The following is a 15,963-nucleotide window of genomic DNA, read 5'->3' as shown; positions in this document are numbered from 1 at the left end:
CTGCTCTTATCTGACACCTCCAGAAGAGGTTTTAATTGCTGTGAGTAATTAAGCACAGCACCTCTTAGGGGATTAAGTGCTCCCCCTTCACTGACAGGTACAGGGAGAGCCACAGGCACCCAGGCAGGCAGAGGGGAGCAGGAAGAAACCCCAGGGAGCAGGATCTGGTCTGACAGCCCCGACCACAGAGGAGCTGGAAATGACTCTGCCAAGGAAAAAGGTTTTCCCTTAAGGAACGAGTCCCCAAAACCAAGGAAAACCCAACCTCTGGAATGCTGGCACAGAGAGAACAAACCTGCTGAAAACAGGAGCTCCTTGGAGTTGCCCAGCTACAGTCAGAGGAAGGATGGGTTTTTAAAAACAACATTTCCTTACCACCAGCACAAGCTGAGTCTGCTCCAGCAGAGAGCGTGGGCTGCCCCAGGAGAGCCCAGTGCCACCAACCCTTCCAGGCAGTGTGACAGGGACAGGAGCAGGACACCTGTGCCATCCCTCTGCAGCCCCAGCCTGCTGGCATCAGCTCAGCCCCCAGCCCCCCCAGACGTAACAAATTCATTTTCCAACGTTTCTGGCAGATAAAAGAGGTCCCTGCATCTGCTCAGGCTTTCAGCAAGGGAGATAAATGGAGTGTCATGACTCACTGTCTATTAGGAGCCTTCCTTTAGCCAAGCGTGCACAGGAGGCTTTCATAAAAGGGTGTTTAATTCAGCATGACTGACTACCACTTGCTCTCAGACACATGATTATTGCTGGGATCCATCTGAAATTTGGAGTCAGGAGGACTCTGGAGCCTGCAGCCTGCCCAGCACTGGCACCAGCCCAGCCAGCTCCCTCCTTCACCCCGTTACCAAAGAGCAGACAGGAGCCTGTGCCCCAAACCCCAGCTCAAACATCCTCACCCCAGCTCAAACATCATCATCCCAGCTCAAACATCCTCACCCCAGCTCAAACATCATCCCAACAACAACCCAGAAAAGAGTCCCAGCATCTCCCCCCCATCCCATCCCATCCCATCCCATCCCATCCCCCCCAATGGCTCTGCAGCATCTCCCTTCCCAGCCTCTTTGCAAGGGTCACCTCTGTGCCCCCCAAACCCTGATCCTAATGCATAAACTTCCCCCCCCCAGCTGCTCCAATGATCCATCATGGAGTCTCACATGGAATTCCTGCCCCAGCTCTCTGGATGCTGACAGGGAGCTGCATTTATCCTGAGAAATGATGCCTGGGCAGGTCCCCAGCACATCAATCTTCCCCCTGCCCCACTCCAGCTCCTGCTGCTGGGCAGCCTTTAAGCTGCCGTGTAATTCCTGCACTAGGGAATGCTCCTGGCAGCCCAGATTGCTGCCAGCAGGTATTGGGGTGGGATTTTTGCATGGGAAAATTAACCCCACAATGCAGGGAAAGAAGCACAGTAAAGGGAAGGAACAGCAGGGGTTGGCCTGGGCAAACCAGCCCTCTGGAAATCTCAACTGGATGCATTAAACCAGAGCCTTTTTCCTCCAGGGATTGACTCTCACAGACACCAAACCCCCTGTTCACTGACGCCACAGCAGCTTCTGCCAGGAGGGTCTGGCTGTACCTGTCAGTGATGAACCCCAGCACCCCATCACCCCCATCCTCCTGCCCCAAAAACAGTCAGGAAATCTCCCTGGAAAAACACAGGCTGCCACCAAGGCTGCTTCCCAGTGAAGGACCAGAACCCTGAGTGACAGAGGAGAGGTGGCACCAGCAATGCCACAGCCAGTGGGGTGACAGAAGGCAGCAGGACTGCCAAACCCCTTCCTGCCTGAGCTCTGCAGCATTTAAAGATTAATTTCTTGGGCGAGAGTTAGAGCACGAAGTTAAATGGAATTACAAGCACCAGGTCCTTTTAAGCCAAGTAATTCGTGCTAACTTCCAAGAGCTCTTTAAAGAGCTCCCAGAAGATAAAGTGCACTGCTGAACCATCTGATGCTCCAACGTTACACGCTGGAGTTAATTTCATCACTTCATTTCAGAGGGCTGAGCTCTGATCCCTGGCAGGGAGCAGCTTCTGATCTGAGCAAGATCAGATGCAGTGAATCTCTGAAGGAACTTGAAATAAATAAATAAGTAACCTCATTAGCTGCTTAAAAAGAAAACAGGAATTTTTATCAGGAGCAATTAAGGGAGCAGGCACAGGGCTCCGAGGATGATTTTGCAGCCGTGGGGGCAGGAGGGGGATGGAGCTCCTGCTGAGCCTCCTCCAAACAGCCCCAGGGCAGCCCTGGGTGGTGGCACCAGAGCCACCTCCTGCTGTCCCCAAAGGGGCAGTGCTGGCACCCCAGGGCCACATCTGCAAAGGAGTCACCTGGCACCATCTGCCCTCTGCATGCACCCACATTTCCAGCCACTCACAGCCACCATGCCCCAGCTCATCCTCTCCCCATCCTTCTCTCCTAGATTTTATTCTTTTTTAAATTTTGTTTAATTAGAGCTGAAGGAAATTATGGAAATCCCCAGAGCAGAAACCAAACCTGGCTGTTGGCATCCCGGGGAGCAGAGCAGCTGGGTGGCTGCTGTCGCCTGCTCTGCAAGCCACTAAAGCAGAGAGGAGCAATCAGAGCTGCTCAGTTCCTGCTCTCCATCACCTCCCTTATTCTGCCACTCCAGCACATCCACCTGCTCCCCTTTTGCTCTGAAAGGACACGGTGGCTCGGCTGGAAAAATCCTCGTCACAAATTAATTAAATTTGTTTGGGGAAAAACAAATAAATAAAGCAACGAATAAAATGCCCAGAGGTTCAACTGGAGCTGGAAGCAGCACAAGGGAGCGATGCCCCCAGAGGCTCCAGGGGCAGGAACTGCCCTGATCCAAACCCAACCCTTTCCCAAGCAGCAACTTTCCCAAATTATCACCTTTTGTTTGCAGGTGAGGGGCAGGGGATACTTAAGAGAAATTATAAAGCAACAACTTGTTAAATCCTGGGGTGCAGAGGTCAGAGGAGGGACCTTCACCTCTTCCCTCATCTGCTCTGGGCTCAGACCACATCTGGAGGGACACATCTGGGTTCCCAACCTGATCCCAGAGGGAGGGACAGGGACCCATCCCTCGGGAGCTGCCACTGGAGCAGCCGGGCAGCCTGAGCACATCCTTGGGAAAAGGGGTTCTGCTCCTGCTCTGAAAACCCAAATGAATAAATAATCAATTGCTGAGGGAAAATAAACCAAATGCTCCTTTGTGCTCAGCACCTCAGCCCTTGGACTCACAAAATCAATCCCAGGCAACGCTCAGCAAGACAAGAGGGCACAAGAGGTCTCAAGTTGTGCCAGGGGAGGTTTAGGTTGGACATGAGAAAGAATTTCTTTAGGGAGAGGGTGCTCAGCCATTGGAATGGGCTGCCCAGGGAAGGGGTGGATTCTCCATCCCTGGAGATATTTAAAAAGAGCCTGGATGTGGCACTCAGTGCCATGGGCTGGGAACCACGGGGGGAGTGGAGCAAGGGTTGGACTTGATGAGCTCTGAGGTCCCTTCCAACCCAGCCAATTCTAGGATTCTAAGTGACACTTCTATGATTCCTCCTGAAGGGACACAGGGATTGGATTTTTGCCCAACCCCTGGGTGCCCAGAGCCAGAGCCACCTTCCCATGTTTCTGAAGGATCCCAGGCTTCTCCTCCTGTGTGACAGCACCACCCAGCCTGCTACTAAATTTTTAATTCTCCTATTTCAGGTACTCCTCAGGGTAAAATCAGCAAAGCAAACCCAGGGCTCAGCCTGCATGAAATGAAGGAGTCAGCAGCAGTCCCAAGCCGAGACACTGCACTGAGGGTCTGACCTCCTTTCCTTCAATAAATTCTGATTTATGGATCTGGGATGAATTCCTCATAAATGAAAACTGTCTCTAGCAAAGAGCTGAAGTAGAAACAGGGTGCCTGGCTCCAGCCTCCAGCTCCAGAATGGCTCAGGACATCCCAACCCAGCCCGGGATGTCCCCGTGCTCATCCCTCACCCTGCAGCAAGGCTGTGCCAGCTCCTGACCACATCTGCAGAGCACAGAGCTGTGCCCATCATCCTCCTCCTCCTCACCAGCAGCCAGGGCTCAGCTCAGATGCTCCAGGAGGTCTCTGGCTCCTCAACATTTTTAAGACCCACAGGACCACATCTCCCCTGGCACAGAGACCTGGAGCTGCAGGAGGGCAGCGAGTGCCTCTCAAAAATCAATTTCTAAAAGCAAAAGGGATGTGAAGCACCACTGGTGTTTGTGATGGGAGGGAGCTGGGCTCTTGTTTTTTCCTCTCCTCCTTGGAATCCAGAGGCAATCGATCTCCCCATGCCTGGGGTGGGAAGCTGGGGATGACTCAGGCAGAGGGAAGGCAGCTGGGAACCACACACACGTACAGGGAGAAAAGAAAGAAAATCCATTTCTTCCATTTGCCTCTAGCATTTCAATAAGGGATTATTTTAAACAGCCTTTTCTGCCTCTTCATGGCAGAGCACCCAGCACGGAGCCTCCCAAACAACTCCTGACCCCAGCTGAAGGGATTCCTGAGCCCTGCACAGAGGAGCCCCGTGCCTGCCACATGCAGAGGTGATGCTGGGACCAGTCCTGCTCTTCCCAAAGACCAACTCCAGAAGCAAAGCAGGAAAAAACCTGACGTGGTGCAGAAGATTCTGGCTGTTTAGCAGGGCTCTCACACCTGGCAGCAATGAACCTTCCCCGGCAGAGCCAATGCCCCTGAGCCCGGCACGGCTGCGACTCTGAGGGCTCCTCTGCATATCAAATATTCATGAATAATGAAATATTAAGAGTCAAACGTGTCAGCCACCTCAACACACGCTGGGAAAGCTGCCAGGGTCCACCTGGAAAAGGGTGTGCAACTACAAAAAGATTTTTAAAACGTTACTCTACAAATTGCACCTCCCTGGGATGGGATTCCAGCCCCTGCCTGCACCCTGCAGAGGGGTTCCTGGGTGGATAGAGCCCAACTAATATTTCACTGATTATTTTTAAATCCTGTGGATGCCGTAAACTCCCACAGCTGGAGCCCCATGCACAAAGAGTAAAGCTGCCCATGGGCTGTAAAATAAATAAATAAGCAGCACTTTAATGCTGGGTAATTGTGGATTCAGTGCTATTCAGAGCTGAGTTGAAGGCAGCTCACACCATCTGCTGCCCCAGACACAGCTCAGGGCTTTGCAGAGAAGCAGCCTCAGCTTGGCTTCCCCCCAGCCCCCTGAGCCTGAGTTAGCACTGATGCTGGGGGGGCATCACCTGCTTGGCTTCCCCCCTCCCCAGGAAAGGAAAATGGGAATCCCAGGGCAAGTGCTTGGCCACTCCGTGGAGATGTGGCCATGAATATGCTTGAGCTTTAGGACTTGCAGATGGCACAGTTAAAAAAAAAAACAAAAACAAAACCAAAAACAAAAAAAATAGAGACTTGGTTGAAGCTGACAAGAAGTACAGATGAGAAAGGAGCAAGGAAAAAGAAAAAAAAATAAAATTAAAGACTTTTTTTTTCTGCTGAGCTCCCAAGCTGCTGGCCAAACCTCTCCATCCCTGCAGTGGCTGAGATGCTCAGAGCCAGCAGCGGGTCCTGCCCTGCTGCCACCAGTCCCCACCACCCAGCCCAGGTGGACACTGGAGTCAGGACACGTGCCACAAGCCCTGCACTGTTTTAAAGAGCAATTATAACCTTAACCCACGAGCCCCACTGATTTAAAGAGCAATTAGAGTCTAAATGTGGCTTTTATCTGTACAGTCAATACTTCTTCCTGGTGGGGGAAGGGAGAAAATAAAACATTGATTTTTAGTGAAAAGGCATTTTCCATCATCCTGTGTCATATACCATGGGGGAAAAAAAAAATAAAAGAGATACCTGGGGATGAACAACTGTCTCAGAACACAGTGGTCTGGAATGGAAATGGGATGAAATTGAAATCAGATGAGAAAGAAATCAGAAGCACAAATCCCATCAGAAGCAGTGGACAAGGAAAAGGAACCCACTGCCTTCAGAAGGGAAAAAAAGGTTCCCAAGGAGGATGAGCTCTGCCCCCAGCAGCTTCCCTGACTGCTCAGCTGGGAGATAAACTGGGGCCAAACTGGTCTGCAAGAGCAAAACCCCAAAAGCACCATCAGAACCACATAGCAAATTAATATATATGTATATAAATATATATATATATTCAGAAATAGATACATAGACAAATATCTATATCTATGTATCTGTCTCCATATTGTGGTCAAACTGCTCTGCAGAGATGTGCTGGGGCTGGGGACCTCAGCACCCTTCCCTAACTCCAGTTTGGAATTGCTTTCCCAGCAGTTCTTTTAACCTGCAGTGTGTTCCCCTCCCTCCCCAGCATTCCTGCTGCCTTCCCAGCCCTCCTGCTCCCTGCCCCAGCACCTCCTCAGCTCATCCTGCTGCTCTGATGCACAGAGCCTGATTCCCATTTCCCTCCTCCAAAGCACCCTTAGGGTGGCTAAAAATCATTCCCATCCCTGTTCAACTGATGGACCATGGCTCGAAAAAAAAACAACCAAAAAACAACCAAAAAACAAAACAAAAAAATAATTCCTGTGCTTATTGAATGAAGCGAAACCAAGAGGCCAGCCTGAGGCAATGCTCCTGGCTGTGGGTTCAGTGCAATAACCCTGAGCTGTGAGGTGTTCCTGAGCACAGCTGCACAGGGGGGGTTCCTCCCAAATCCCACTCGTGTGGCAGTGGGCTGAGGAAAGGATTCCCAGGCAGGTCCCAGCTCCTGAGCTGCAGGACAAGCACTGGGGACAGGCAGGGCTTGGGTGATGTTCCTCAGGGGAAAGCTGAGGTGCCACCCCCAGGGCCCCCCCTTTTCAAAGGGAGATGATGGAAATCATAGAATCCTAGAACTGGCTGGGTTGGAAGGGACCTCAGAGCTCATCAAGTCCAACCCTTGCTCCACTCCCCCCGTGGTTCCCAGCCCATGGCACTGAGTGCCACATCCAGGCTCTTTTGAAATATCTCCAGGGATGGAGAATCCACCCCTTCCCTGGGCAGCCCATTCCAATGGCTGAGCACCCTCTCCAGAAAGAAATTCTTTCTAATGTCCAACCTAAACCTCCCCTGGCACAACTTGAGACCTCTTGTGCCCTCTTGTCTTGCTGAGAGTTGCCTGGGAAAAGAGCCCAACCCCCCCCTGGCTCCAACCTCCTTTCAGGGAGTTGGAGAGAGTGATGAGGTCTCCCCTGAGCCTCCTCTTCTCCAGCCTCAACACCCCCAGCTCCCTCAGCCTCTCCTCATAGGATCTGTGCTGGATCCCTTCACCAGCCCAGTTGCCTCCTTTGGACCTGCTCCAGCACCTCAATCTCCTTCCTGAGCTGAGGGGCCCAGAACTGGACACAGGACTCAAGCTGTGGCCTCCCCAGGGCTGAGCACAGGGGCAGCTCTAAGGGCTGAGCAGAATTACAGGAGGGGAGCCTCTTGCTGACCCCAAACCTTCTGGCCAGGTCCCTGGATGAAGGCCAGGGCAGGAGGATGCCTGAATGACACCCCGGGCCAAGAGGAGCAGGAGAAGATGCCAGGAGCACAATTCCCAAGGACAGATGTGAGAGGGCTGAGTGTTCCCTCTCTGCACAGAACTTCTCCCTCCCCAAGCAGTGGGTGTAGGGGCAGCTCCTGCCTCTCTGGGCACAGAAATCAGCTCTCTCACACTCACTGTGCAGCTCAAAGAGACCAAAGCTCACCCCAGGCTTAGCTGTTCCTCAAGTGCTCCCAACCTCTGACACCCTTCCAGCTCCTAAATTCTCCTCTTCCAAGTGCCTGACACCCTTCCAACTCAGAGCTTCTCCTCTTCAAGTGGTCTGAAAACCTTCCAGCTGAGCTGGGGCTTTATTTACTGCAGGCTCTGGGAAGCTCAGGAGGGCAGGATTGAGCCCAGGGCAAGGACATCTCAGGTGGTTCTACACATATTTTGGGAAGCAGAGCACAGGGAGACACTGAGAACACCAAGAGCAAAGGAGAACAAACCAGAGGGCTGCTTTTAGCCCCCCAGAAAACAAAAAAAAATTACAGCCTGAGGAAGGAGGCAGAAAATCTGAGAAGCAGCTGGGTGATGCTGCTGAAATAGGCCCAGGGGGTCTTTGAGGGACACAGCAGGACGGACCCACCCCAGGTCTGGTCCTGGTGGTGCCCCCAGCCCACATCACCCCCTGAGCCTCTGCAGCTGCTTTGATGCAGCAGCTCAAATTTCAGAATTTTTTTTTTTTTTTCCAAATTCCACATAGTGAGGTTTCTCTACTGTGCCTCTAAATCCCACGGTTCATTTGAGTAACAAGTTTAATGAAATTTCATCTCTTAAGTACACTGCTGCAGACACCAGTACCTTTTCTCAATTACTGAGCCCAATCTGGATCCACTGACTGAGCAGCACTGCAGGAATGTCACAGCCCCAGATCCTCAGTCACACCCCACCAAAAGTCAATCAAGTCGTTAAACCAAGCCCTGAATCCCCCTGAATAATATCAGTGATGCCAGCAGCACATCACAGCCCTTGGCACAGCCCTCCCCAGCTCTGGCATGGGCAGAGAACTTCAGCAGAGATTGATCTGGGGCTTGGGTCAGCAGCCAGCTGGGAAAATGCTGCTCCTGACCCCCCCAGGGCTGGGGCTCTGCTGAGGATGCTCCCAGATGAGCTCTAAATGTTTGGGATTTTACCCCACGCCCTTTCCAGCCCCATTGCTGGGAATTTCTCTGCCCCAGAGCACCCAGGAAGCTTCTCCTTGGACACAGCATCCCCCCCCTGCACTGGGGCCAGGGAGGATGGCAGAGGGGGAGCAGAGGATTTGCTGGGGAATCTTGTGCCCCCCAGCTGGGTGAAGCTGATCAGGAGTGATGAGAATCCTTGATCAGAGGGGCAGGAGGAGGAAGGGCCCTGCCTGGCTGCTCAATGTACACTCTGGAGGAGCATGAGTCCCAGCTCAGGTTTCCAGATGTGATGCTGCACAACAAATCCTTTCCCAGAACAACCCCAGAACACGAACACGTAGCTAGGATTTCAGCCCTCAACTCTCCCCCACTTCCAGCCCCATATTCTGCCCTGATCCTGCCCAAATTATTCCCCCTCCCTTGGTTTTCCCATCTGCAGAGCCAGGCAGGGGGAGCTGCCCCAGCCCTGGGGGCACCAGGGGGGATGGAGGGACCAGGGCAGCCCATAACCCCCCCCCAGCAGGGAGGACACAGCCCCCCAGGTCTCTCCCCAGCCCCAGGGGGGCTTCACCTGCCCCCAGAGGAGCAAAAAACTCCTCAGCTTGATCCCAACTGCTCCAAGGGAGGCAGAGAAACAGGGATCCCATCCCCTGCCTACCCAGGAGCAGGAAAGACAAGGCTGGGTTCTCTTTCATTTGTAGTAATTAAATCCTAGTGATTATCCCACTCACACCACCCTGTCTAGACACAGACTTTTCACTGCAAGTCAGACCCAATCCACCCCACGTGTGCCTTACTCCTCCCAGCCAGCAGCTCCCACCAGGATCCTCCTTGGATTCAGCATTGATGCTGATGGAGAGGAGAGAGGATGAGGGGAGCAGAGCCCCAGCCCCATCCAGATGCTGCCCTGCTTCCTCACTCCTTACTAACACCTTCCTCACTCCTTACTAACACCTTCCTCACTCCTTACTAACACCTTCCTCACTCCTTACTAACAGCTTGCAAGGGATGGGAAACCAAGGGACTGGAAGCACAGAGCCAGCCCAACGTGCTGCTGACAGGGAGAAAGAGCAGAATAAGATTTTTTCTTTTTCTCCCAACAGAGCAGATGAGGGATAGACCCCACGGATGAGTTTCCTCCAGCTCCCTTCCTGCACCTCTAAGAGGAATCTTCTCACTCCAAGGATGCCACCAGCCCCGTGGGACAGCACAGCCCCTTCTGCTCCAGGCTCTGACAACCCCAGGAAATCCTCATTCCCACCTCGGAACAGCAAAGACCTCGCCAGGCAGAGCCCCTGCAAGCTCAGAGGTTCTGCAGCCACCTCCCCCCCTCCCCAGCAGGGAAGAACTGCAGAGCACTCCTGGGCTTTGGGAGGGGTTTTTCACATTTTCACAGCTTTAGCCCTTTTAAAACATGAAAATGTGAAGGAAGGGTCAACGATTCAACTGTGATGAAGTCTGAAATGTTCCACTTGGTACCCTTTAGACTTTGCAGACACCCATTGTGTTCCCAGGGCACAGCCAAGCAGTACCCAGGGCTGGGGAAAAGCTGATTTTTTGGAAGGCTTGAGGTATCTTGTGAAAATACTGAGTTCACTTGAGCAAGAAAGAAAAAAAAAACAACACCAGGCAACAAAAAAAGCAAGAGACAATAAAAGAATTAATGTTTTGTAGATCCTTACTACCATTTCCCCAGAGAGAGGAAAAAACAATGAAGTCTAATGGAAATTTTCTATTCTCAAAACCACTTGCACTGTTATGTTTTGCAACTAAAAGAGGAATATAAAACCCCAGCAGTTTAAGTTTCTGAAAATTGCAGGGCTGCTTACTTTTTTTTTTTTTTCCCCTCCTTGAATGCAAAATTTAAACTGCACCTGGGACATAAAGTTTCCCCAAAAATAAGGAAAACCTTGCACCAATATAGAGCCTGCAGGGGCTGGAGCAGTCTGCAAGCTTTGCTCTTGCTCCAAGAGCTAAAAGACTCTGAGAATCCAAAGCCCAGCACAAAACCTCCTCCCATCTCTTTGGAAAAATCCAAGCTGGTATTTGAAGCCCTGAGAAAACCCCTGGATTTGAAACACTTTATGAAAGATGCAATTAAGCAAAGCACTTAACAGATTTACTGATTGAAGAGCCCAGCACTAAAGAATTGTTTCTCCATCTGAATCTGCTCCCAGTTGTACCCAAGCCACTGTAAACCCTCAGTTCAGTTTCTCTCCAACCAAGAAAAGGCAGAGGAGAAATAAGATTAATTCACTCCATTATATATATATATATATATATATATATATATATATATTTTTTTTTTTTTTTTTTTTTTTTTTTTTTTTTTTTGCCTGAATAAAACTGTGTTACCTCAGAGGACCCATCCCCAGCAGATGGGTGTCAGGGGGGCACCACCACTCCCTGTCCTGCTGGGGAAGCCCAGTGAGGTTCCCCCACCTTGCCTGAGAAGTCCCTGCCTTAAAAATCTATGGAAGGAGGGAAACAGCTGCCCAGATGACATTTTAGTCCCCACCTTGGCAGCTGCCACTCTATTAACCCCAAATCAGGAGTAACAACATCCCTGCTTGTCCCAGTCTGTGAGCAGGGGGGTTACCAAGGGGCACCCTGGCCAGGGCAGGGCCAGCACCCACTGTGCCCACACTACAAATTAAACCCACCCTGAGCTCAGCTGATGATTCCACCCCCTGGGGGGTGAGATATCCAATTATCAACAAATCCCAGGCAGACGTGCAAGTGGTTTGGAGAACTGAAGCAGGAACAGAAGCCAAGACCCTTGGATTAAGAGCCAAGCAGAGAGGCAAAGCCAGAGGGGGATCTCTGTGTCAGGACCAGTCTCATTTCAATCACATCCCTGACAGCCCAGGTGCCTCATTAAGAGGTTTTTTTTTTTCCCCCTGCACTCAGTGGTTGGTATATGAGAGGATGCTTGCCTGGATGGAGCCCAGCTCTACCTATGGGGATGGACAACTCGCTCCTGTGGTCCCAGGGCTGCAAAGCTTCCTGCTCAGATTTTTCTTTCACCGCTCGCTGGTCGCAGCTCAAGGCAAAGGCTGCGTGGGGAGGTCCACTGAAACCCTGCAAGGCAAGAGGGAAAGTTTAGGGGTTTCCTACACCTCTCCTTCAGCCTTCTCCCAAGCCCTGTCCTCGAGGGCCGCTCTGGTTTCTGTGCTGTTGGGAAGACAACCAGAGCATCCCAGCAGGTTCTCACAGTTCCGTGGGGATGGGTCTCTTGGGTTCCCCTCTCTCTGCAGACTGCTCAGCTGTTTGGGTCTGGATGTGCATTTCCAGCAGAAACATCACCAAGTTGGTTAACAAGAGCTGGGGCCCAGGAAGCACGGGGCAAATGAGGGAAAGCCAAAATTCAGGTGCATTGGGAGCAAGAAATGCAATCCCACAAAGACAAAGAAATGCAATTCCATAAACCCAGCTCCCCCCAGAGTCACCCTGGAGCAGGCAAGGAGGGAGAATCACTGCTGGGCCACTCCCAGCTCCTGGGTGGGACCTGTGCAGGAGGTGGGATTGCTGGGAGGATTGAACTGGCAAGGGAAACAGTTTGGTCCAAATGGAACCCATCTGGGCATCAAATGAGACACCGTGTCCACAGCCACCCTGTGACACCCCTCCAGAGGACCCCATAAAATCTCAGACTGACTTGGAATATGCTCCTGCATCATTTGTACCCTCCAGAAAGCAGGGAGGGACAGCCAAAACCAACACCATCCAGCCCTCTGACGGGAACCCAAGCAAACACCCTGAGGCAAGAGGGACCACACTTATCCCACCAGCAGCTCCTGCCAACCTGGACATGGCTTGCAGAAACCAGACACAAACCCAGACACAACTCAAGGACGTGCCAGGATTTTTCTCTGCCTTGGCCAAAGTTTAAAAAAAAGCAAAAAAAATGAAACAAAACAAAAAAACCCACTCTCAAAACTGGCAGACACTGTTTCTGCCTTTCCACACAGTGCTGGACACGTGGCAGGGAAGTTGGTATCTCTGGCTGTCCCCAGGCTGCTCAAACCCACAACAGCCACAAAAGAGGCAGGAAACCTGGGGTCAGAGAAGGGAATGTCCCAACCAGCTCTACCCAAAAGATGGGGAGCAGGACCCCAAGTCCCTGCCCTGGGGAACCAGTCAGGCTGCCCCCAGTGCCACCAGCCAGGAACATGGGTTTGGTGGTTTGGTTGTGGGGTTGATGGCAGCAGAACAACCAAACATGAACACGAGAGGCAGAGCTGCTAACGAGAGACTTGATGGGTAAGGTGACCTGAAACAAAAATAAAGGTTAAAGATGAATAACTCAATGCTCCCATGTCTGAGCAGCACAGCCTGCCCCGTGCCATTAATACTAATGACACATTTGCTACCTGCTGCCTGCTGCAGTTTAATCAGGGTGCTCTCACCTCCCTTCACCCAGCATCACCAGATGCACCCAGGAGGTGCTGGTTTTACACCCCCCCACACCCACCAGCACCAGGAAGGCAGGAACAGAAAGGTTTCCCAGCAAATCCTGGATGACAGGACACAAGTGAGGGGAGAAGGGAACTTCAGCATCACCACCCGGCCCCGATGAGGCAGGAAGGGGCTGAGAGGGGAAACAACAGCCAAAGGGAAAAGAAATCACCTGTCTGAGCAGGAGCAGGCAGGTAACATCCAATCCATGCCCTCGAGCACCACCAGACAGCTAGAGATGCACAGCCAGGCCCCTGCAAAGTCAAGCCCCTTGCCTCAAGGGCTGCACGAGCTGAGAAGCCTCCCCAGGGCTGTTTGCTGGGCACATCAAATTCCTCCTGACCTGGTACCCAGGCACGGGAAGGGAGGCAAACGTGAGGATATTCCAGATGCTGATGGTGAGGTCAGGTCAGCTCTGTTGGCAGGCACAGATACACAGGGCTGGCAATTTGAAAAAATATTGGTGACCTTCAGTAAAGCACATGATTTATTCCAACTGTGATTGCTCTGAGTCATTCCAGTCCAGTCCCTGCATGAGTCCCGTAATTGGAACGTGTCAGTGGGTTAAAAAAACATTAGAAAGAGAAGAGGGAAGTCAACCCACATTAATTAGTTCATGGCACTAATTAGCGTTTCACTGAAATAACCACGGGGGCTGATTATTTCAAAGAGCCTGATGCAATGACAAGACTTGGACAGGAAAACCTGTGGAGCTTGGAGGAAAACTATTCCGGGATGCGGGAGTCCCCACCGTGCTGGGCTCTGCTGATGGAGCCACAGCAGCAAGGACATCATCAGATTGTCACAGCCCTGGAGGTGAAGGCAGAGGAGAACCCCACCCCATGCAGCACCCCCCTAAATGTGCAGATCCTGCTTTTGTTACCCAAAAGCTGCAGGAATCCTGAATTAATCTGCGTGGAAGCAGAGTGCCCTTCTCTTGTATCCATCAGCCCGGGATGCGTGGGAGCATCCTGGTGCTGCAGGGCAAAGGGGTGAGGCAGGGAGGAGGTGGCAGCTGGTGGCTTTTAGACCACCAGAATGGTGGTCTAAAATGGGGAAAAAATCTTAGAAAAAGATTTTAGAAAAATGGGGAAAAAATCTTCACTGAAAGAGTGGTTGAGCATTGGAAAAGGCTGCCCTGGAGTCACCATCCCTGGAGGTGCTCAGAAAACGTGCACAGGTGGCACTTGGGGACATGGTTTAGTGGGCATGGTGGTGTTGGGGCTGACTTGACAATCTTAAGAGGGCTTTTCCAGCCTTAATGATTCCATGGATGCATCCTGCTGCCCAGCCAGCCTCCCAAACAGAAGCTGCTGAATTAACTGAATCCGGTTTGAAAAAGAAACAGAGGGTGACACTTCAGAAATGATCTGTTCTTCCCCACCCACCCAACCAAGGAGAATAAATTAATAAAGAAATGGTGATGACAAAACCTGATGGTCTGGTTTTGGGTGGGTCACTTGGTACCAAACCTGGAGGTGCTGCCTGCCAGGGAATTGGGGTGACACTGCTCCTGCCATGCAACATCTCACTGCCTGCACCCCCTGGAGGCACAGGAGACAAAGACCAAAATGCACCAGCTAACAGCAGAAAGCACCATGTCAGGGAAGAGAAACAGCACAAATTTTACTACCTTATTAAAAAAAAAAAAAAGAAAAAAAAATGATCTTAACTTGTCCAGGAGCTAACACAGAGACAATAAGAGAATAAGAGACAGTAACAAGCCAGGCTTGGATGGTGCCCAGAGGCTCCCATTTCACACTTATTAAAAGAGAAAAAGTGATAACAGATCAGAGACCAGAAAGCTGCAGGAGAAAGAAAAGAGCAGCACGGAGCAAGAAGAGGAAGGGCAGATGCTGTGAGACCATGGGGACCATGGGACCCATCTCTGCTGTCCCCCCATGTCCCCAGCCAGCTCTGGGCATCACCCACCCACCCACCCACTGCCCATCTGTACAGAGCCCAGCACCTCAGGGATGGAGATGAAGGAGACAAAAGCTGTGCAGGAACAAAGCAGTGAGCTTTTCTGAGGAAGATAAAGAGATTTGTGTTAAACCCATGCCATGGGGTTGGTTAGGAAGAGAGTACCCCTGGTTATCAGCACCCCCGTGCATGGAGGACAAGAGGCTGGCACCTGCCTCTTTGGGACACCATCCCAAGGGCTCCAGGCTCTCCATTTCCCCTCTGCCAGCACAGCACCAGATTTCCCCACGCCTGCAAGAGCCCCAAACCCCACGTGAGCAGTGGCAAAGTGCTTTGCTGTCACCTCTGCCTGGAGCACAGGGCAGGCTGGACATCCTCCCCAAGGCTCCGTGATGCCCCTCACCAGAAGGTGACATTGGGGGGGTGAGAATGAGCCCTGGTGGGGTCTGGAGGCTGCAGGGAGCCTGGGTGCCACCAGGCACCTCTCTGAATGATTTCACAGAATAGGATTTCAGAGTCTCCAAAGAAAAGCAGCCAGCCAGTTCCCCCAGCACAGCACAGCATCCCCCCACCTCTTCTGGGGGACAAAAGCCCAGGTTTGGTCAATGTTGGGCTGGCACAAAGGGATGGGGCCAGCAGACACATGTTTAAGATGAGCTGAACTGCAGCTCCTCTCAAAGCCAGGATCATTGGCATCCCCTGCTTGAAACCCTCAAGTCACACAACTCAAGTGCAGCCACACAATACAAAAACCTCTTCTCCAGGCTGAAGTGGGAGCAGCCACAGTGATGGTTACCAGCACCCAGCACAGGGAAATCTCCCTCCTCTCTGCTTCCCCAGCACAGCCCAGTCCAGCTGCTCAGGGTCACAACTGGGCCCCCCCAGCAGCACTCAGACCCCTTTGATCAGACAGGTTGTGGCCCTGTAAATTGGGAATCATCC

The 15,963-nt window shown here is 51.9% G+C and overlaps 1 protein-coding gene across 4 annotated transcripts in view; it reads right to left on the bottom strand.

Moving 5' to 3' along the window:
• Positions 1–15,963, bottom strand: part of SLC39A11 (solute carrier family 39 member 11) — a 66,705-nt gene that overhangs the window by 35,798 nt on the left and 14,944 nt on the right. For 3 of the 4 annotated variants that reach the window (XM_071763814.1, XM_071763817.1, XM_071763815.1), the window contains one exon: positions 11,577–11,721. In XM_071763814.1, the coding sequence (XP_071619915.1) occupies positions 11,577–11,721 (145 nt within the window). The remainder of the gene's footprint in view (positions 1–11,576; positions 11,722–15,963) is intronic. The other variant, XM_071763816.1, reaches the window with a different exon arrangement.

This window comes from Heliangelus exortis, chromosome 20 (genome assembly GCF_036169615.1).
Source record: "Heliangelus exortis chromosome 20, bHelExo1.hap1, whole genome shotgun sequence".
In the NCBI taxonomy this organism is placed as follows: Eukaryota; Metazoa; Chordata; class Aves; order Apodiformes; family Trochilidae; genus Heliangelus; species Heliangelus exortis.
This window is presented reverse-complemented; position numbering and strand designations above follow the sequence as displayed.